We start from the raw sequence: 23,951 nt of genomic DNA, 5'->3' as shown, positions 1-23,951 counted from the left end.
TTTTTACACATAAATAGTTAGAATATTCTAGAATGAATGATAATTGGTTGAGAATTATTCTGAAAGATGTTAATATATATTCCAATATAGAAATGGTTTAGCCTTATGAAAGTATTCATTGATAAATTTCTTGTCCAAATAAAAAGTTCATTAATAATTTTGGACTGCTACTTGTGCTGGATGGTAGGTTTCACAAAGGCCACTCTGAAAAAATAGAGTAATACTGAAAGACATATCACATGACTTGCAAGTTCAAGTTAAATATTATTTAGTTTTCCTGAAGTACAATTCTGGTGAAAAAAAACTTTTTAAAAAATTATACTTGGTTTTGTAATTCATTTTTCAACTTCCTCCATGAATATTTACAATTTAGTCAATCACGAGGCTTAAGGTGTTTGATAGGTGGAGTGGTATGTTTTAGATATCCTAGTGTTTACAACTACTGACCTAACTGGTTCCATGAAAGAGCATGAAAACGGGTGTTATTTTTTCAGAATAGGTCCAAGTTTTAGCAAATATGCCAGTAATAGGAGAGCAGCACGTTTACAGCTTCAAGAGTATTACCTTCACCTGCCATCTATAGCTATCAGGATCACGTCTACAATCTGTTTGTTAAACATTAGAGACGACAAGCTCAGAACGAATGAAGCAAATTACATCATGACCAAGTACAAGCTTACATGTTGTACCCAACGTACAGAAGACACTGACACAATCACGAAGGTAACTGAGCATATTTGTAATTATCTTGAGCGGTTTCATAATTATGACAATACCTAAACATCATCTCAATGCAGTTTAGTTGAAAACAGCCGTATTTACCCACTTACTTCAACTGTTTTAAATGAAACTGGAAGGTACATAAAAATAAATTTAGAGTACCTTAACTTATCACAGCTCACAAATTCTACTCCTTCTAGGTGAGGACCTGGAAGGGCTATCAGAAGGTAAAGTCCAACTACAATCATGAACACTAAATCTGCACACTTTTCTCCATCATGGGGAACTGAATGTAAGTTTCTCAATGTATTGTTTTGCTGATAAAGTGTTCAAAGAAACACAGAATTCCACCATGATCTAAAAAAATTAAATTCCCAAAATTACAACAGAAGAACAAGGCCTTCTCTCCTTGTAAAGTATGGTTGTTTTCCAACTCCGCTTGTTGTTACAGAATATATAAAATTATTACAAATATTGACTTTTTTACTATTCACATGTAAGTTCCACAATTGATAAATCTATGACTTCAGTGATTACAGACTACAAGATTTTGAACTAAATTTATTAGTTTTTGAATTACAAGCCTTCATTATGCCAACTTTTCGTCAACATAAAAACTGTTCACAGACACGAGTTTAAAACTTATTCCAGAATAATAAATACCATCAAGTTATTCTTTAGTTACATTTAATTCCACTGTGTTAAATTACGGGTTTTTCAAAGCTGAGTTAAAATAGTAGTACCACCATCTCAAGCAAAACAAAACTGTGCAGGTATCAATGAGGAAGGGTTTGTTTTGTTTCGTTTTTTTTTAATTTTTGCTTTCTCTATAAAAATATGTACTTAGAGAACACGTGTATCTAAGTTTGAAACACATCACGTTGCTTCTTGTACCTCATACTCAAAAAGACTTTCTAATGATCAAAGTATTTAATAATAAATTTATTAGTTAAAGAAACGATTCATCACTGCTTTTGAAAATATTACAACGCTGAGTAGTGCATCTCAGAGAGAACCTCGTGGATCATCAGTTTATTATATAAAATCATCATATTCATCAGCATAATCTGCATATCCAAGATCGTCAAGTCCTTTTCCTATATTGACAGTTGCCTTTTTTGCCTTCTTTTTATGCTTTCCAGCCTAAGGAATGAAAATAACCATATTAATTTCCTATATGTCACCTGCTTAAACTTGGTACTAGGCTGCTCATAACTATGACATTTAGTTCTGGAATTATTTATGAAGCAATTTTATCTTTAACTTCCTAAATATAAGCATTACATTTTTTTTTCAGAGTTAATAAATTTCAAGTGTGGGACAACATATACTGCACAGTTATTCACAACACCAAATTACAATTACTTTAAAGAGTGGCTTTGAAACACACACTTTACAACATTTGCTTTATTTATTTTAAATTGGTAAAATTAACTCTGTATCATCATCTTACTTACTGTCATTCAATAAGCTTTACGTTAGTTATTTGTAGGTTTAGTCCTACACAAATTTGGTTTGTTGATCAACTTTATACTGGAGAAATAATGGTTATAATAATTCTGAATTTACTACACATCTTCAAGACTTTTGTCAAGTTTTTAGTAAATGCCAAGTTTTGAATAAATTACTTTTACAAAAGTTTTGTCACTGATTTTACAGAGTCAGTCTGACTCTGAATACACTGTGCTTTTATTGTTATGAATAAAAACACTTTTATCTTGATTTTTATACTTTAAAACATCATAAATATCAGTTTATTTTGGAGAGTACAACTTCATATGTTATCTACCATTTTCTTCACCCTAGAGCTAATTGTATGGAAATTACATGTATAAACAATTAAAAAATTAAAAACAGATTTTTTTTTAAACAATTACAACTACATATCCTAAACAGCCTTACAGTTTTACATCTAGTTTCATTGCCGTCCGAACCATGTCTCATAAAGCAAAAAATCACCTCAACCGAAAGACCTGAAGTTAAACAGAATATCATATTACTTAATTGTAGTAATTATTTTGTTTAATTTTCTTGTTACATTTTCTTGTCTAACCTAATAAGTTCACATGTGTGTGTGTGTATATAGATTTAGTAATTACATGTGGGTCTTACTTTTTATCTGTTGAAGTCTCAAGTTAATTGTAGTCTTTGACACATTGTTGCTAACACTTAATTTTTTAGTTCAAATATGCTGTTTAGAACTCAAAATAACGTAAGTAACAAAGAATATTATGTCCCACAGATATTATATTTTAACTAGCTTTCTAATTAAGCTATAAGGCTCATACAATAATTCCTCGTTGACAGAACAATGACGTTTATGTCAGATAATTCTAAGGCTGTCATAAAAAAGAGACAGCCTCATGACAAACTTCTTCCTTTGTATTGGTCATGAACAGAAATTGTTGACATTCATTACAAACAGGATGTGCTACGAAACGAGAGGCAACATATTTCATTTACTGCTTATATCTAACTGAAGAATGATGACTGAGTTCGCATTTTATCTTATGCCGATCTATGTTTAGCTTAAATCTACCTGTATTACCATTATTGAACATTGTGAAAAACTTAAAACTTCACATAACTGAGAAAGATAATCTCAAATGGGCACTTTAAAACAAAGTGACACAGATAACACTATGTAACACAAATTTTGTTCCTGGATAGTATGTGTTATTTCTTAATTACTTATGTTGTAAAAGTACAGAAAATGGCCATTATTCCCTTCAAACTTTGTTTTTGTGACCTGGATAACGAAATTTAGAAATTAACCTATTTTCTATGTAAAAACGGACAAATTTGCACATTTTCATTTACATAAGGTCTGAATAAAACAACATATGAATCAAGATTTACGTGTATTTATACTAAAGTTACACAAAAATGTTTAGAAGTGATTAGTTTTTCGAGATTTGAGACTGTAATGTAAATCACTTTTACGTATCAGCCCTCAAATCTAGTCTCCCCCTTCATGTTTTCGTTATACGCCCCCAGGTCACAAAAGCAAAGTTTGAAGAGAAAAATAGGTCTTTTCCGTTTACTTTAGGTATAAGTAACTGGGAAATATAACTTTCTGTCCAGGAACAAGAAAAAGTAAAAATGTTGTTACATAGTGTTATTAAAGATATGAGTACAGTTAATTTACATGTTTATACATTAAATATCCCCCCCCCAAGCTAAAATGAAAACATACATTGCTTCTTTATCTTTCTCCAATAAATTAAATACCATAAACATAACGCACATCTCCTAGCACATCTTTGAAAAACGTGAATAGTTCCCTTTGACAATTGATACTGGATTACTTACATGGCCATCTCATTCTAATGAGTTCTGAGTTAATTTGCATTAATTTCATAGTTTACTATGCTGTGATGACCTCAACCAGTTAAGGAAGTTATCTTAACTACAAAACTAGTTAAATTATAATAGTTTTATGTTTTATTAAATTGCACATTTTAAAGAATTTAAAACAAAGCATCATTACCACATCCTAGGGTGAAGTTTTAACAAAACTTTGAAAGTACAAAGTAGAAGACTTGTATTCTTTATTTATCACTAATAAAAATAACTAAAATATAAAAATCTGAAACTTATCAGGACAGATAAGAATAATTATTTTAAAAAAAGAAACTAACATTCAATAGTTCAAGCTAGTTTCACAAGCACAACTTGTTCTAAATTAAGAGTACATGCAACTTTATTCGCTTCGAATGTAACAATAAAGACTGTAACAATATGCAGTTATTCTAAAAAGTGTTTTAGACTTATTTTTTTGTGGTGATTACAAGTTCATAAATGGAATAAGCACATATAGTGTTCAGGTAGAGAAAAAACTAGGTACGAAGTTTTATTGTCAAAAACTTTTCAGATTCACTCAGGAGGTTCTAGAAGAAATTATGCAAATGAAATCTGAAAAATGGAAAAGTACTTTATCTTAACAAGAAAATAACACAGATATTTACAGTGTGAATTGGACTCTGACTCCAGAAACTTAAAGACAAATACTTTAAAAACAAACTGATTTCCTGTGTACAGAAATGTTTGTGATGTTTACCAAATGCTTAATGTGGTCCATGAAATTACAATTAACACTTTGAAACTTCCAGTATATACATGTTAGATATACACAAAGTTTTCCATGCAAGTTTCATGCGTGTCATGATTTGAACAGTTTATATAGTGCAAATATTAAAATTAATTACTTTTAGAAACAAAAGTTTATTGGAAGTTTCTTTATGTAACTGTTTACAAGTCACAAGTTCAACAGTGATGTATTGGTGACTGTTATATTACTGCACCATACTAGCAGAATCTTCCAAGTTTTTCTCCTTGTTTTAATTGAGTATTATTGCATAGCAATATCTACTAGTGTGTGGAACATTCTAGATCTCTGTTGGAGTATAAATATGCATTAAAAATAGTTCTGGAAAATCTAGGATGTGTGATTGTGAGTTCAGCCATAAAGAGCAGATAGAGCAAATTTTAAAGTAAAAGTATCATAGACTGTATTGTAATAACAGAGTATAAATAAATAGTTTATTCTCTCAGTTGTGCTTTAAGGTAATTAAACTAGCTTGTGTGGACTTTGACAAAGAGAGACAAATAATTAAAGCTTCAGATGCTATTGAGACAACCAATATTATACCTCAATAAGTTGTTTATTATTCAAAGTTGTTACCAAAGAGTCACCTAGTGTAAATAGTCCAGCTCATACATACTATAAAATCTGACAGTGTATATAGCTCCTCAGTTACCTGATGGCTACAAGGTTGATGAAAAGGATTGAGCCCGTGTATGAAGAATCAATATTTTTTAAAAAATATCTTTGTAAGACCTAAGTACTATTGAAAGTTATTCAGAACAAGCCAAATGCCCATCACATGACAGTAAACACTTATTTTGATACAGAAAAATTGTTTCAAACAATTAATAATTTTGTAAAATTAATTACATTATAACATTTACAAAAAATTATCTTTTTTATTGTTTTACTAAAAACATTTTGTGTATATTTCGTTATTGCATGTATGTGTGTACATCTTTGATATTTTATGTGTTAATAAGATGACACAATTAAAAACATAACTTCAATTTAACAAACACGAACATGTGGAAAGAGCTGTATAACATGTTAAAACAAGGACAAATGGAAAAGTTAACCTCAAATGCAAAATGGACATATAATTGTGTACATGTTCCTGTAAAAACATATCAAACTGAAAAATAAAAGAACAGTACCAGTGTAAGGTAACTGTACAAACTTTTTTCTCTTATAAGGACAGATTAAGTCTCACAGATTGAAATCACAACTTTGGTGAAAATAAATCTGTAATATCATCGTAAGCTCTGTGGCCAAGAAATACCATAACATCATTTTAATTCAATGGCATAGAATGTCTAGGTTAAAGAAAATTTTGTAGGCCTAACAAAAGATGTCAGATTAAAAAAATACCAGAAAAAAAAAGAACACAGAGAAAATGGACTGTCACGTCATCTATTGCTTTGTAAAGGTATTTAAGTTGCATTTCACATAGACAATGGTGCTTATATGTACAGTTATGGAATGAACATGTCAACAATAACTACAATAAGAAGCTTGTAGTATGTTAAAGTTTTACAACTGTATTACTGGACAACAGTAAATAGTTCTTACCTTTTGTGCTTTCACTTTCTCATTTGCCATTGCATTCATGGTACTAATTAACTTCTTCACATCATCTGCTTCCACTGCAAGTACGTGTAGAAATATTTATGTATCAACATATATGAGAAGCCTATGTCATCACACAACCATCTTTAGTAAGTTGGAAACAAATTATAATATTTTAAGGGTACTGAAGTAACAAAAAACAACTTACAATTTACAGTCAATTCCCTAAAGAGATCATCCAGAAATAGTAGGTAATGAGTTGATTTCTGAAATGAGAAAAACTTTTAAATTATTTATTCACATAAAATTACTTGAATAGGAAAACTGAAAACACAAAAAATGTCACCAATGTTCATTCAAAAGCTAAAGAACATGAACATAAGGATTAATTTAAGACATTTAACCCTCTCAATGTTGTCTTGGTTAATCTAACTGACCATATGGCCTCTTCGTACTTACACACTCTTTATAGATTTAATATAACTATCTTTTAATAGTGTGTATATCTCCACAAAATGTACAAGTCTTTCATTAAACATTGTCTTTCCCATAAAGAAATATTTTTAATAAACAATATATATGTATATGGATGATTTGTTTTGAATATTCCATGTGCAAAGTGATTTTTCATGTTAAGAAAAATCTGATTTGTGTAATCTCTAAAACCTTCTACATACACTTCTAAGGTTCATTTTCAGTAAAACTTAATACTTTATATGTTATTTTCTCTATTCTAGCTCTATACAAGGTTGGTCAATTTGACTGACCTTGTAACCACCAAAAACAAAATCAAAACAAATGTAAATTAAACTCTTCTTTCTAGTATAACTTCCAGTTGTAACAGAAAACTATGTTTGTTTATCCTAAGTAGCTTAGTTAACCAAAGTACAGTTACGACAGAAAGTGTTCATACCCCTGCGTCTCGAGTAGTGTTTTGCTCATAACTTAAAAAGCATCATGATTAGGCTAATAGAAGTATAGTATATTATAAATATTATAATAACACACATCTACATAAATTTTTATGTAAATTAAACGACAAATAAACTATTCATAAACAAATAACCAAAAATAGGAGGAGCAGAAAGTGTTCGTACAGTTCAGAATGTGTGAAAAAACTAATATTCCCGTAAAAATTTTCTTTAATTTGGTGAATAAACTACATTATACCATTCCAGAACTAGACACTGGGTTCATAATTATTGGAATTTAGGCAGCAAAAAATGTACTTCTGGCAATTTAGCACCGTCTCTGTCATTATCTGCTTGGTCATCATGGCGAATAGGAAACAACTGTCCAGTGATTTAAAAAACAAAATTATTGTAAAATACAAGTCTTGTGTCTCTTTCCAATATTGCTAAACAACTTAATGTGCCGAAATCTATTGTTCAAAGCATAATTGCCAAGTTTAAGCTTACAGGATCAACTGCTAACTTCCCTCGTTCCGGACGCCCCACCAAAATTCCAGAGAGAACCAAGAGGAAGGTTCTCAGAGAAGTTAGTAGGAACCCTTGTTTAACACGTAATGACATACAGAAACTGGTAAGGGAAACTGGGGTTGAAGTAAGCACCTCTACAGTTATGAACATGTTATGCTCTTATGGGTTCAAAGCATGCTGTCCTCGTAGAACTCCATATTTAAAGCCACAATGATGTTCGCAATATTTTTCGTAAGAAGGGGGGGGGGAAGAAATCTTCCAAAGAACACCATCCCTACAGTTAAACAAGGAGGTGGCTTGATCATGCTATGGGGTTCCTTCAGCTCTTCTGGTGTAGGCAGCCTTCACCTCGTCAATGGAATCAAGAAAAAAGAAGAGTACGTTGATATATTAGGCACTTATATCAAGAATGATGCTCGGAACTTGCAGCTTGGGCATCGTTGGATCTTCCAGCATGACAATGACCCTAAGCACACATCGAAATATGTGTAATCCTGGTTGCAGAGGAACCATATAAGCGTTCTGGAATGGCCATCGCAATCATCTGATCTCAACCCAATTGAAAACGTTTGGCATGAGTTGAAGACCAGGGTTCATCAGCGTCATCCGAGAAACTTGCAAGAGTTGGAGGCCTTTTGTAAAGAAGAATGGAAGAATATACCAGTCGAGTACTGTCAAACAATCATGGAGGGCTATGAGGAAAGATTGCACCAAGTAATTCACCTGAAAGGCTATACAACTGACCATTAAAGTAGACACACAAACACTTTCTGCCCCTCCTATGTTTGGTTATTTGTTTATAAACAATTTATTTGTCGTTTAATTTACATAAAAATTTATGTAGATGTGTGTTACTATGATATTCATAATATACTGTAATTTCATTATCCTAATCTTGATACTTTTCAAGTTATGAGGAAAAAACTACTCACGAAGCAGGGGTACGAACATTTTCTGTCGTAACTGTAGATCAGTTTCATGAAAGATTTATTTCCCAAACTGCATAAATGTAAGTTTTAAAAAAATGACGCACAATAATTTAAAACTCCATTAAAACGTTATAGTATTGTTCTTTGCTAAAAACTACACAAACAAACAGCACTTACATCAAATTGTGTGATTTTTGTTACAAGTGCTTTTCTAAACTCATCAAACTCTTCCTTTGATGATGGTGACATTGAATCTATTATTCTTTGACTTATTTCTTTCTCACCTAAATTTTGGAGGAAATAGAACAGATTTGTATAAAGAAAATAAAAATCTTGAGTCTTAATACATGAAATTAATTATTCACAATTTGTAAACCTGATTTGTTGTTTTGAAACACCAGCAACATACTTGGACACAATGAAATTAAGTCTGTCCATCTTTAAAAACAATCTCTATGATAAAATATAGTCACTTCAAAATTTAGAATCTCGAGAAAATGTTAACAGATACTGAGTACTATTACTTAAAAAGAAATATTATAAAATGTTATTTCTAAGAACACTTACTTCAATTACGTTATTTTACTTTATTTGTGTGAAATATCTGAGCACACTTACAAATGTTTTCACAGTTATGCCACCCAATGGTAGTACAGACAATCAACATCATAAATATAACATCCTGTTAACAAGATGAAATTAGCACTGCTATTTGCAGATAAACAAGCCACTGAAACACTTTACACACCAAAAACATCTTTTGCTAATTCCAAATCTGATTCTTCTTGCATCTCTCGTTGTTTTAATTTTTCTGCGTATATTTCTTCTGGCGTTAATTCCTTTTTTTCTTCTTCTTTCTGTAAAACAACAACAAAGAATTGAAGTAAGAATCTGTTTCTAAAATTCTAACAACACTTTTCATACAGCAACAATTTCACAAAATTTGAAAAGATAAAAAATTGAACATTAGTTTCATTGTTCAAATTAACTTTATTACCATCAATATGACTGAAAAAGCAGTTTGTTTATAATACACACCGGTTCCTTTAGATACAGTTAATAGTTCAAGAAAACTTTACATGTTGCTAGTAAGAAGTTACAAATTTCTAATATTAGTCTCTGTTTATGTAACTGTTTGCATGTTTATGGTGATTAACCAAACATCAGAACTTAACCATTTATCTGTTGGATTTTCTGATAGTAAGTGTCACAAGCTGCACATTTTGTTCACATGAGCTAATTGAAAAAACACAGAAGGAACCAACTTGAACACAACATGAACTCCACTAAAATTAGAGTGCTTTATTACGTTTTATAATAGATGCAGTATCAGCATTTAAAATATTCTAGCAATAACATCAACACGTGAAAAAACAATTATTTAAGACCTTCTTCCATAGACTACAAAACAAGCAATTAAAAGAAATTCTAAAGAACTGTACACTTCAAGACAAAGTGTTAAAGAATTCATTTCTTACGTTCTTCTAACTACGCGTCAGCAGTTTCCAACTTCAGTTTAATATCAAGTGATAAAGACTTGCACAGTTCTCCCAAGTACTATAGCTACAAACTTATCAAGTGTGTTATCACAGTTAAATAAAATTTATTGATCACTATATTATTTCAACTTAACAATAAAGACAAAGTCTACTTAACCCCAAACTAATTGCCAAACACACATCATTTTGCCAACCCATGAAAAATTCACAATCGAATTGTTGCATACATAAATAATGTTTCATATGTTGTGATTGAATTGAAAAGAACTAGAAACCTTGTGTTCAGCCTGTACAGCTTCTTGTGTAATAACACAACCTTGGTTAACACTACTTACAAGAGTTTTATTTGTTGCCATGGGTACAAGTCATGAATCAGATTAAGAATTTTATTTAGTCCTGAGATACTTTAGATCAAATGAGTATTGAGCCCAGATCAAAGTTATTCCATGAACCATGTAACACTTACATTTTTCCTATACCACTAGTCACTTCTTTTGCTGATAAAACTTTTTTGTGAAACCAAGATAAAAACAATGGTATGTCTTGTTGTCAATAAAACAAAAGGGAATGTGGTGGTAAGGTTTGCTTCCTATATACATTCCCAGGAGATTCATGACACGTTTAAATCACATTAATATTAAAACAAAAAGGCTGAGTTAATTTGAAAGGGTACAAATTTAAGATTATGTAATGACTAACACAGCTACAAAAAATAGAACCTTCAGACAAAGAACAACAATTTCAAATACCTTTATCTTTTCTTCCATTTTCTGAACCTCCCCTTTCTTGTCAGCTGATATCTGGTTAAATTTATTCTTCTTCTTGGGTTGGATGGCTTTTACTGTATGTGAACAACATAAATATTTAGTTTCACTTTTTGGTCATCTCCACAAACGTGTTTCACAAAACTGTCTCGTATGTTTTAAAAACAACTTTTAAAATTTTACTTATCATACAAACAACATTTAACCAAGATATTCATACTTTCTATTTCAACCTTTTTTATTGTATGATAGACAGATTTCATATTTTCTGTTTTAATCGTTTTGTCAAAGCTTTCCAAGATAAGCAATTCTTTACTGTAGTTCCTCTTGAAGAAAAAAAATTATGTAACATTATTGACATATAATCACAAAAGACAAGTGTTGGTCAGTCACACACAATTGGTCCAAATTTTGTGAGTTACATGAGTCCAATTCCATTTTCTTACTCTTATAATATTTTCTCTTCAGATTACCTTTTCCCATTTTAATTGGATTCAATCCCTAACATTGGGTCAAAACACCTCTTACATTTTGGAACTTTTTATGGTATATAACAGCTTGAGAAGAAGGAACTTGTTATACCAAAGGTTTATTTACAAGGAATGTGGTTTTAAGAGAACTATTGCAATACTACAATTGATGTGATTAGAAAATAACTGTGACCAATGAACATGGGGTCAAGGATCGATGCTGGGAAGGAGCTATTAACAATATCACATTTTTGATGGACTTTGATACTAGTATGTACATATTTGTAGTTCAACCCAAGTTCGACATGCTTTCCTACAAACTGTAAGAGTTTACTTGTTTAACCATGAAGCTACGCAATGAGCCATCTGTGCTGCGCCCACTGCATGGATCACAACCCAAACTTTTGCTGAGATGGATGCATCCTGTCTCAAAGAAGACAAATTTGAACTACTAAGTTAAATAAATTACAGAAAAAAAAAATCCACCCATTACAAAAAACAACAAAAAACAAATATAAATATCAGAGTTGAAGTTTACATAATAAAAAGGATTTGTTTAATTTTATTCACAAAATCAGAAGAAATGCACATATTTGGACTTTGGGTTGATTTCAATTTGCTTTGAATGAAAAAACACTAGTATTTGTGAATTTCCTGAACATTAATACAGACTTTGAAGCCCAAAGAATGAGAAACTGAAAAGTTTTGGATAAAACAGCACCAGTATGAATCTTCAGTAAAAGGTGTAGTTTTATTAACTTTAGCAACCAACCATTTCATGCGAAGTAACTGTCTATATTTTAGCTTTAAAAAGTCCTAGGCCAGTGACCTGGACACATTAAGATTCAGGTGACATGTTGCTTGAAAAAATTAGGTTTATAGCCAACTGCCACCACATTAACAGTCCCACGTTTATTGTTCTTTTATTATTATAACTTTCAAAAACTTTCCTTTATCATTTTTATACTTTATATGAACTGTGATATTGTAGTATGACATGAAATGTCTTTTGTGGAACAAGTTGAGGTACAATTAGTCATCATGCACTCAACCATACATCAAATTTTGTTATTCTGACAATATTTCTCATTAGCACCTATCAGCCTAAGTACCTGTTCAAACAGACAAAGAAAACCTAAACAAATATAAAATGTTACTTTTACCAACTTGCCTGGTTCTGTTTCTTTCTCTTCTGCATCTTTACTTTCATCATTTTCATCTTCATCTTCCCAATTTTCCTGTAACATCACGTGAATATCGTGTTAATACTGAGATCCCTGTAAAATGTACAAAGTTACTTTAATACTAAGTGTGGTGTGTTTGAAGAAAGGACTCTTTAATGACCAAAAAATGGTTGACGTATCATATTTCACAATAACACAATTTAATTTCTTCACAAGTTCCAAATCATCATCCAACTGCCAGTAATTATAATATTTAATGCCACTTAATATTGGAAAAATAGCATAATTTTCATTAAATAAGTTACAGGATACAGGATTTCCAAGTTGGAAAATTGGGGATGGTTACTGTCATCCCCCCCCTCTAAAATTCAAAAGTGGAAAACATTGTGAAGCCTTATTGTGTTTGTACTTGGTGACAGACAACCAACATGCAAGATAAACTAAAAGTAATTTTAAACTATAAAACTTTCATGATATTAGAACGAACCTGTTTAACATTCTATTTATTCTTCAATGTTCCAACATGTTAAAGCTCAGCAAGGTGTATTTTGCTTTATGATGTGACACTATATTTTTATAACTGAAGGCAGAATGTGTGAGAGATGATCTTAACATTTATAAAGTGACAGATCAGTTCAAACAAAATCAACAACAAAAGGTCTGCTGATCTTACTTCATTACAAATACAAGTTCATGTATACAAATGTATGAATTGAGTTAACAGTTACGAAAGGTGATAAGCTTTTAAAATGGTACAATAACATTGAATATAAGGTATGGAACTTAGAGAATTATATGTGAGAATAACATTTTGAAATTAAAACAAACTTATTTATTCTTTTGAATACTAAGAATATTTTCCATTACATGCAAAAACACCGATTTATAAAATTAATTTATGCACATCTAGAATAGTAAATGTAATAAAAAATGCAACCACATTTGTCTTTTCCTATTTATCATCAACAAATCTTTACCTAACAAAACCAAGTCTCACCTCCAATAGAAGATTTCTTTTCCATCAATCAAACAGTATGTGGATATTGTAGTATATTTACAACACAAACACTTGTTCTGGGACAAATTGACTTATTTTCCATCAATCAAACAGTATGTGGATATTGTAGTATATTTACAACACAAACACTTGTTCTGAGAGAAACTGACTTATTTTTCATCAATCAAACAGTATGTGGATATTGTAGTGTATTTACAACACAAACACTTGTTCTGAGAGAAACTGACTTATTTTTCATCAATCAAACAGTATGTGGATATTGTAATGTATTTACAACACAAACACTTGTTCTGGGACAAATTGACTTATTTTCCATCAATGACTTATTTTCCATCAATCAAACAGTATGTGGATATTGTAGTATATTTACAACACAAACACTTGTTCTGAGACAAATTGACTTATTTTCCATCAATCAAACAGTATGTGGATATTGTAGTATATTTACAACACAAACACTTGTTCTGGGACAAACTGACTTATTTTCCATCAATCAAACAGTATGTGGATATTGTAGTATATTTACAACACAAACACTTGTTCTGAGACAAATTGACTTATTTTCCATCAATCAAACAGTATGTGGATATTGTAGTATATTTACAACACAAACACTTGTTCTGAGACAAATTGACTTATTTTCCATCAATCAAACAGTATGTGGATATTGTAGTATATTTACAACACAAACACTTGTTCTGAGACAAATTGACTTATTTTCCATCAATCAAACAGTATGTGGATATTGTAGTATATTTACAACACAAACACTTGTTCTGGGACAAATTAACTTATTTTCCATCAATCAAACAGTATGTGGATATTGTAGTGTATTTACAACACAAACACTTGTTCTGGGACAAACTGACTTATTTTCCATCAATCAAACAGTATGTGGATATTGTAGTATATTTACAACACAAACACTTGTTCTGGGACAAACTGACTTATTTTCCATCAATCAAACAGTATGTGGATATTGTAGTATATTTACAACACAAACACTTGTTCTGGGACAAATTGACTTATTTTCCATCAATCAAACAGTATGTTGATATTGTAGCATATTTACAACACAAACACTTGTTCTGGGACAAACTGACTTATTTTCCATCAATCAAACAGTATGTGGATATTGTAGTATATTTACAACACAAACACTTGTTCTGAGACAAACTGACTTATTTTCCATCAATCAAACAGTATGTGGATATTGTAGTATATTTACAACACAAACACTTGTTCTGGGACAAATTGACTTATTTTCCATCAATCAAACAGTATGTGGATATTGTAGTATATTTACAACACAAACACTTGTTCTGGGACAAACTGACTTATTTTCCATCAATCAAACAGTATGTGGATATTGTAGTATATTTACAACACAAACACTTGTTCTGGGACAAACTGACTTATTTTCCATCAATCAAACAGTATGTGGATATTGTAATGTCTTCACAACACAAACACTTGTTCTGGTACAAATTAACTTATTTTCCATCAATCAAACAGTATGTGGATATTGTAGTATATTTACAACACAAACACTTGTTCTGGGACAAACTGACTTATTTTCCATCAATCAAACAGTATGTGGATATTGTAGTATATTTACAACACAAACACTTGTTCTGGGACAAACTGACTTATTTTCCATCAATCAAACAGTATGTGGATATTGTAGTATATTTACAACACAAACACTTGTTCTGGGACAAATTAACTTATTTTCCATCAATCAAACAGTATGTGGATATTGTAGTGTATTTACAACACAAACACTTGTTCTGGGACAAACTGACTTATTTTCCATCAATCAAACAGTATGTGGATATTGTAGTATATTTACAACACAAACACTTGTTCTGAGACAAATTGACTTATTTTCCATCAATCAAACAGTATGTGGATATTGTAATGTCTTCACAACACAAACACTAGGTCTGGGACAACTTCTCATCTGTGATCTTTTTTAAATACCAATAACTTTAACTGGATCATTTTTTAAAATTACTATTTAATTATGTTTTTATATGTGATACTTACAAGCACTAACACAACCAAGCAACAAAACTACTAATTGGTAAATGGAATTTTGAATAATTCCTGTGACTTTCAAGTTATAAATGTTGATGGAATGACACAAACAATAAACAACCCAATTTCATTCACAACATAGTTCTAAGACAATAAAATAATCTGATGAAATAAACTTATCAAGGCACATCAGAAAATGGAGTAAAATATTCCACAAATTAACAGTTTGAAAAAATAAGCCTTTTCAGGACACATCTGATAAAACTGGGAACCTTATTCCACAAGTTACCAATTTCAAAAAACAAGCCCTATCAAAACACAAAATATAACCGAGGAAATTATGTTTCAATCTGAAGAACAATTTTCTGGTTATGAATAAATTATCAAAGCACAATATATTCGACTCATTATTATTGACCTCACTGGTCAAAAACTGAAAAACAATATACTTCTTGTATCTTATGCAAGCTCTTTGGAGTTTTCTAAATATTAATAAAATCACTTGTAACAATTCTATAATATGCTGAGAAATACTGCATATGTTTATGTTCTTTATATTATACAGTTTTTAACTTTTCTATCCTTTAACAACCTCATCTGTTCTGTTTAAACGAGAATATCTAATTAAATAAACTAAAACTGCATGCATAATTATCACATATTAAAACTATTTGTGACAAATTAAAAATTATTGTATACAAGGATTAATTTATCAAACAAAATATAAAATAAATTAATTAACTTTACAGATGTTGAAGAGATAAAATAAAGTACAAATATCAAAATAACAGGATATTAACATAAGCTGATCTATTATAGCTTGCAGGTTACATAACTTAAAATTAATACACAAAAAACACCTCTTAAAACTGTTATTAACTACTTTAACAACGATAAAGCTAATGGAATAGAAGAAGAATATTAATAGTTGTAGTTCAAACTGAGATTCAGATAATCAAATGTTATGATTTTCATTACAAAATTAACTAGTGAATTATCAAAAGCTATATGATCAACTGTGTTGTAGACAGTTATTACACAAACATGCTGAATATGATCAACTGTGTTGTAGACAGTTATTACACAAACACTGCTGAATATGATCAACTCTGTTGTAGAAACAGTTATTACACAAACACTGCTGAATATGATCAAGTGTGTTGTAGAGACAGTTATTACACAAACACTGCTGAATATGATCAACTGTGTTGTAGAGACAGTTATTACACAAACACTGCTGAATATGATCAACTGTGTTGTGGAGACAGTTATTACACAAACACTGCTGAATATAATCAACTGTGTTGTAGACAGTTATTACACAAACACTGCTGAATATGATCAACTGTGTTGTAGACAGTTATTACACAAACACTGCTGAATATGATCAACTGTGTTGAAGAGACAGTTATTACACAAACACTGCTAAATATGATCAACTGTGTTGTAGAGACAGTTATTACACAAACACTGCTGAATATAATCACCTCTGTTGTAGAGACAGTTATTACACAAACACTGCTGAATATGATCAACTGTGTTGTAGAGACAGTTATTACACAAACACTGCTGAATATGATCAACTCTGTTGTAGAAACAGTTATTACACAAACACTGCTGAATATGATCAAGTGTGTTGTAGAGAGTTATTACACAAACACTGCTGAATATGATCAACTGTGTTGTAGAGACAGTTATTACACAAACACTGCTGAATATGATCAACTGTGTTGTGGAGACAGTTATTACACAAACACTGCTGAATATAATCAACTGTGTTGTAGACAGTTATTACACAAACACTGCTGAATATGATCAACTGTGTTGTAGACAGTTATTACACAAACACTGCTGAATATGATCAACTGTGTTGAAGAGACAGTTATTACACAAACACTGCTGAATATGATCAACTGTGTTGTAGAGACAGTTATTACACAAACACTGCTGAATATGATCAACTGTGTTGTAGAGACAGTTATTACACAAACACTGCTGAATATGATCAACTGTGTTGTAGAGACAGTTATTACACAAACACTGCTGAATATGATCAGCTCTGTTGTAGAGACAGTTATTACACAAACACTGCTGAATATAATCAACTCTGTTGTAGAGACAGTTATTACACAAACACTGCTGAATGCATTCAAAAACATGAAAGTGTTGCTTTTAAAACATGAGTTTTATTTATCAATACTTATGCTATATTTCCACAAATCAACTTTTCTATATTACGCAAATACTAATTTCAAGTGCACAAATGATAGTTTTAGATATAAGTTACTCTCATGACCCATAGTAATAACTTTCACATGCATGTTTTAACTCTATTCTTCCATGAAGAGCTAATGCATCTTTGAATCAATAGGTAGGTACATTGACAGTAAATATTCCTAGCCTTGCTAAATAACTTTTTTTTTATCATTTACAGTAGATTTTCATTTGCTGCACAGAAATTTCCATGAGGCGCCACAGAAACAAGGATCACAGAACAAGCTCTTAATGTTTTATAATGATAAACGGTTGTGCATGGAGAAATTACAATTCTGAACATTTTATCAGTTACTTCATGCCAGTTCCAAGCACCAAAACATTACCTGAAAACTATTTACAGAAAATTCAATAACCACAAATTAGTATTTCAAGTCTCAATCACTTCAGTTCATATTTGTGCTGAAGTACTAAAAACTTGCATATTTATATCAATTCTTCTGTTCACTATGAACCTGACGATGTGAAAGGAAGTGTGTTAAGTGTGACATAAGATCTGTTAATATTTTTTTTACCATATAGGCCTAATTTTCAAGAGTTTCAAGTGTATTGTACAACAGAAGATTACTTTACATAAAATACACAAACTTTTGTCATTTAGACATGGTTTTATTAAGAAGTCCAACATTAAATACTTCCTTGTTATGCTCTGCTGAAAAATTTTCACAAGCTGATTATATCTCAAGCGTAAATTGATTGCATATTTAATTTTCCATATTTACTACAAAATTCTGCATTATCCAAGTTATTAACACCCTTGAAGTCCATCTAACTACACATATATATTTTTTTTCAGCAACTGTTAGATTCATAAACCAGCATAAGAATATTTAAGCATTCCACATGAAACACCACCAAAAATGTTTCTTGCTGACAACCATGTTAGTAACAGACTTACTTAACTTTAAAAGTTTAGAATTCTTCAAGGCAACAACTGAATAAAAATGCAAACAGACAAAAATAATTTACTTTCTTATATAACATGTACATTAATTCTATTAAATAAATTACAAACAGTGCTAAAAATAGAAACATTTCTTTTTACAAAAAAAAATTTTTTGATCATAGTTTCTTCACAGCAGCAGACAACACAAATGAATAAATACATTTCAAATAAACACTAGAACTTAAATTCAAAGAAAACTTAAGTTCATGTTTACTTTGTTTTGCTCAAGGAAAACTTTCCATATAACTATAAAAAGTAACTCATTTGTATTTTGAAGACAGAATATCTCATAAAGTTATTTTAATGAAGACACCTTTTGTTGTAAAAAAAAAATTCACTCTATTCAGCCTCATTTAAGATTAGATGACTTTTTATGTAAGTAACCTAGCAATCTTGCATACTTTAAAAAATTACAAACAACTAAAATTAGATAAAATAAACACCACATGATGACACATTACACCATCATTAATCTGGTATCAGAGTTGTTGCACAAATTTTAATTATATTTAATAGTGATGTCATGAGTTAGTTTTATATATATTTAACAAAATAGTTTATTTTTGTGAAACAAATCTGGTAACAGATCATATCTCCAAGTTACTGTGGAATTCTTTGTTGTGTATGGATACTTGGTTTCAGTTCTGCCTTCATGACATATTCTTCCACCTGAAGTAGCTGAACTGTTACAACTATAAATATATACTAACGTTAAGTATCTTGAATGGTTTCTTTCATTCCACTTCTCATAATCTCATGAACTAGCTTTAATTACTTTATTTTTGAATGGATTATTTAATCTAAAAAAAACTGTGGAGTGAACAGTTTCTCTAATTAAAATTATGCTAAGTTTGATTCTACCATCCACTGTCTTTAATCCACTTCTGCTTTGTCCTCTGGTTTGAAATGTGAAAAGTCGTTGTTCAATACTTTAAAATCAGGTGGTAATTAAACTGCTGCTGATCAAGTGTTTCCAGTCAACAATGATTTTTTTGTTGATGGTTTAGTAATTTTAATATTTCTTATCTGCAATATAAAAGTTTTTAACATCAGAGGTACAACGTTTGGGTGTTTTAAATACAATTTAACTGTGTTTGTTTTAAAGGATTCAGCACTTAGAAGCATCAGCTTTAGTGCTGAGAACTGTTGTTAAATGTCAAGAAACAAAGTGAATTTGTCAGAATACAAATAATTAAAAAATGAGGATTCAAATTACAGTAAGTTCCAACACAACTATGGAACAAAAGATTTTTTCTCTGAGGTTTGGTACTTTTATTTAAGTAACATTTGTCTTCAATAGTTGAACTGTATATAGTTGGCCATGTAAAAATAACAAAGATACAAAGTCTTCAAAAATGAATTATGAGCAAACTTTAGCAATAACTAACAGAATTCAAAATTCAAGTTCAATAAAAAAAACAACATTAAATTGTTTAATATCTACAGAGTAAAATGGATCTCTGACATTTGTGTCCCAGCTATTTACGGGTTAAATGTCACATAACGTAACTGCAGAACAAAATGACTTTCTAGACTTACTTAAGGACTTGAAAACTGAAGGCTATCTTAAAGAACAAGTCAATATGGATGATAAAAGCTATGACATTGTAAAATACCTTACCAAATTACAATTGAAACTAAAATGATATGTAAAAACAACAAAATAAATAATTCACCTATAAAGAATTATAGATAAAAAGTGAATACAAAAGTAACATGTTCATTAAGCTATCCATATCTTACAAAAGTAAGATGTTCATTGAGCTATCCATATCTTACAAAAGTAAGATGTTCATTAAGCTATCCACATCTTACAAAAGTAAGATGTTCATTAAGCTATCCGTATCTTACAAAAGTAACATGTTCATTAAGCTATCCGTATCTTACAAAAGTAACATGTTCATTAAGCTATCCGTATCTTACAAAAGTAAGATGTTCATTAAGCTATCCGTATCTTACAAAAGTAAGATGTTCATTAAGCTATCCATATCTTACAAAAGTAACGTTCATTAAGCTATCCATATCTTACAAAAGTAACGTTCATTAAGCTATCCATATCTTATAAAAGTAACGTTCATTTAGCTATCCATACCTTACAAAAGTAGCATGTTCATTAAACTATCCATATCTTACAAAAGTAAGATGTTCATTGAGCTATCAAGATCTTCTAAAAATTAATAGATTTGGTCTGTCTGTTGTTACACAGCATTCCTTGAGTGATGTACAACCATGTGTAAAATTGTAAATATACACATTGTACTATACTACTGACCACTACAAAAATAGCAGAATAATAAAAAAGAATGTTTATTTTTTATTACACTCATACAAATAGGATAAACTGTTTTTACTCAAATTAACACAAAGGTTAGTTAATTTTCAATCTTCATCAAAAACCCAGATTTTTACCCCAAAATTGGAAGTCTACTTGAAGTAGACATAATATACCAAATCTTGTTATTGCAATTTGTTCTAAGTTTAACTTATAATTATTTGACTATAAAATCAACAGTTGTTTTTGAATGAGATTGTGACTTAGAAAACATAAACACCGTGTGGATATAACACAAACAGCCCATAACTAGGCATCTTAAGTAACATGATTCGTGATGACTCAGTTTTACTTGCACAAGAGTAGTAATGTGCCCATAATAATAACAAATAAATTAGATGACACAGTATGCTTTACTCCAGACTTCTTTGAATCAATTAAGGTGGTCAAAAACTTTAGACAGGTCAGTAAAATATACACATTTTCTCTATGTATTACCTGTTGTGATGGTAGGTTTGCACTTATTTAAACTGGGACAAAAGTATACCCTTGTCTCTTTACATTACATATCATATTTAATAAAGTTAACAATATATTTACCCATTAATATATGTAGAATATACATTTAGAATTATATTTACTTACCCAGCTTTACAAGTGCAATTGGCTTCAACAATTTTGTCCACAGAAACTCCCATTTTCAGTACATGATATTACTGCATTTTTTCCATTGGTCACCACCATTATGCTGCAATTTTGATGCTATTTTTATTGAATATTTAATATTATGGTGATATCCTTGTGTGAAATAATCAAATCATTTTTAGAAAGTGTCTTAGAATTAAAAAGAAAAGAAACTGAAATTATCCATGGAGAATGTTATCCAATGTTCTGAAAGCTTGGGGAAAAACAGTTTATAATGTAGATAGAGTTAATTTGTTTTTTCGTTTACCACAGTACAAAGCCAAATGTAAGGGTTACAAATATAAGTGTTAAATAGCCATTCTTGTATACAAAATGAATCTTCAATGTGATATAATTTATCTTGGAAAAAACAAATGTGCTGCACGACTCACTTTATAAAATTCTGAAAGTGGTATAACTGAGTTGACCATGTGATAATGTTACTATTAATATTAGCAGTATGCACCTTAAAATTAAAATATTTTCTTTCATAATTGAAATACAAATATACTTGTTAAAAAACGTTCCTAAGCTCTTCGTGTAAATACAGAGGTGTGACATACAAGATTTACTTAAGACTGTTTGTCAGTGTCGTAAAGCAAGCCTTGCAAGGATTTGACTGCACTCACCAAAAAGGTAAACATTACCACCTCCAATGGTTCAAAGACGTGATTTTCTGCATTATTTTACTCCTAAGTGGAAAGGTTAGTTTACCCTTACTTGAGACTTTGGTAGTGCTTAAAATTATACCAACAATAACGACATTCTATACAATCCCTATAAAAATAACGTTAACATAGTTAGGCTTACCTTGACATCGTCTTCGTCTTCTCCTTCCCATCTGTCATTCATCAGTGGACCAGTAACAATTAAAGGAGGCTCGAAGTCATCGTTTTCTATCAGAAAATCGTTAATAATTCATTTTTACGTGTATAAAACAAAACTTTTGATACTTTTTAATATCTGAAATGAATCTGTTCTTCCACTTACCCCACTCAGCGTCCGACATGATGAAACGATACACGAGTTACCTTGTTATTTGATGTCACGTGTACAGTAAAAGTTGACATGTGCCGCCATCTATTAACAATTAAGTCTTAATATTCTATACAGGAACCCTAAACCAGTTGAAAACAAAATTAGATGGTAATTACAATCAATATCAACAGTTATTAAAATAAACTAAATGTTATTCATAAATGTATTTTTTTTTATAAAATTGGAAACATATATAATATAGGAAATATATAAGAGAATAGTGAAAGAAATATGTACAAAATATCAATTGATTACTCCCAATTTATCGCATAAAAAAATGAACTGTTCAAGAGTGCAATCACGTGATGATAGTTTATACAGTCTTTGACTCTCACGTAACCAAGCAGACTGTGCCATACCACCATAATAACTATAAAAGTACAGACAGTCATACTTTGCTTGTGCTCAATTACAGCTGTTTATTTATCTAAATGTTTTTTTTGTTTGTTTGTTTTCCACCACGTCTCTTCACAATTAAGCCTCCCAAGTTCCTTTAAAACATGAGCGGGGCTAAAAGAAAGTGACTTTCTGAACACCCCCAGTTATGTGTCTATGCGATGGATAGAAGTGAAAGTTCATGTTTCAATAGGAGTTGTTTTGTAACTTCGAAACTGGCATTGTTGATATTAGTACCAATCAAGCATAAAAACTCAAATATGAAAATTTTGATCCTAACAAAATCTAGAGAGCTTGACAAAGACCTATATCTAAGTATACAAGTGAATGTTATCCCTTACAATTTAAGATACACATTAAGACAAAAAGCACTGTTGAATGTTTATCTGCTCAGAAACCAGTGCTTAAAAATGAGCGAATCAAAAATAGTAAATGGGCATTATAGATGAAACAATAAACCTACAGGAGAATGGTGAACAGGAATGAGCCTTATCCACACTACATGTCATCAATGCCAGTGAAGGGAAAGATACCACAGTCAATGCACATCTATAATAAAGAATGCTAGCAAGCAATACAACTGTGTGCTACATTTAAGTCAATGTTGTTGTAGATCTTACAC

At 30.6% G+C, this 23,951-nt stretch overlaps 1 protein-coding gene across 2 annotated transcripts; it reads right to left on the bottom strand.

The window, feature by feature from the left end:
* Positions 1–1,261: 1,261 nt before the first annotated feature.
* On the bottom strand, positions 1,262–23,019 carry eIF3j (eukaryotic translation initiation factor 3 subunit j). 2 transcript variants are annotated; one of them, XM_076466391.1, is made up of 9 exons: positions 22,886–23,019; positions 22,706–22,791; positions 12,649–12,715; positions 10,993–11,084; positions 9,493–9,601; positions 8,922–9,028; positions 6,585–6,642; positions 6,380–6,453; positions 1,262–1,863 (listed from the first exon to the last, which is right to left on the bottom strand). In XM_076466391.1, exons 1-9 carry the CDS (start codon positions 22,902–22,904, stop codon positions 1,756–1,758), a joined length of 720 nt encoding a protein of 239 aa, XP_076322506.1. In that variant the 5' UTR covers positions 22,905–23,019; the 3' UTR covers positions 1,262–1,755. The 2 variants fall into 2 exon arrangements, with proteins under 2 accessions (XP_076322506.1, XP_076322507.1); XM_076466392.1 differs by having other exon boundaries at positions 12,649–12,754; positions 22,886–22,940.
* Positions 23,020–23,951: the final 932 nt, after the last annotated feature.

The sequence above is a fragment of the Tachypleus tridentatus genome, chromosome 11 (assembly GCF_004210375.1).
Source record: "Tachypleus tridentatus isolate NWPU-2018 chromosome 11, ASM421037v1, whole genome shotgun sequence".
Taxonomy (NCBI): Eukaryota; Metazoa; Arthropoda; class Merostomata; order Xiphosura; family Limulidae; genus Tachypleus; species Tachypleus tridentatus.
The sequence above is the reverse complement of the archived record's forward strand: the minus strand, read 5'-3'. Positions and strand labels throughout refer to the sequence as shown.

Coding starts and splice junctions, on each gene's coding strand:
- eIF3j (XM_076466391.1), bottom strand. Junction 9,029..9,492: donor ATTAGCAAAAGATGTTTTTG/GTGTGTAAAGTG, acceptor TCCAAAATTTAG/GTGAGAAAGAAATAAGTCAA. Junction 6,454..6,584: donor TAGGGAATTGACTGTAAATT/GTAAGTTGTTTT, acceptor ACGTACTTGCAG/TGGAAGCAGATGATGTGAAG.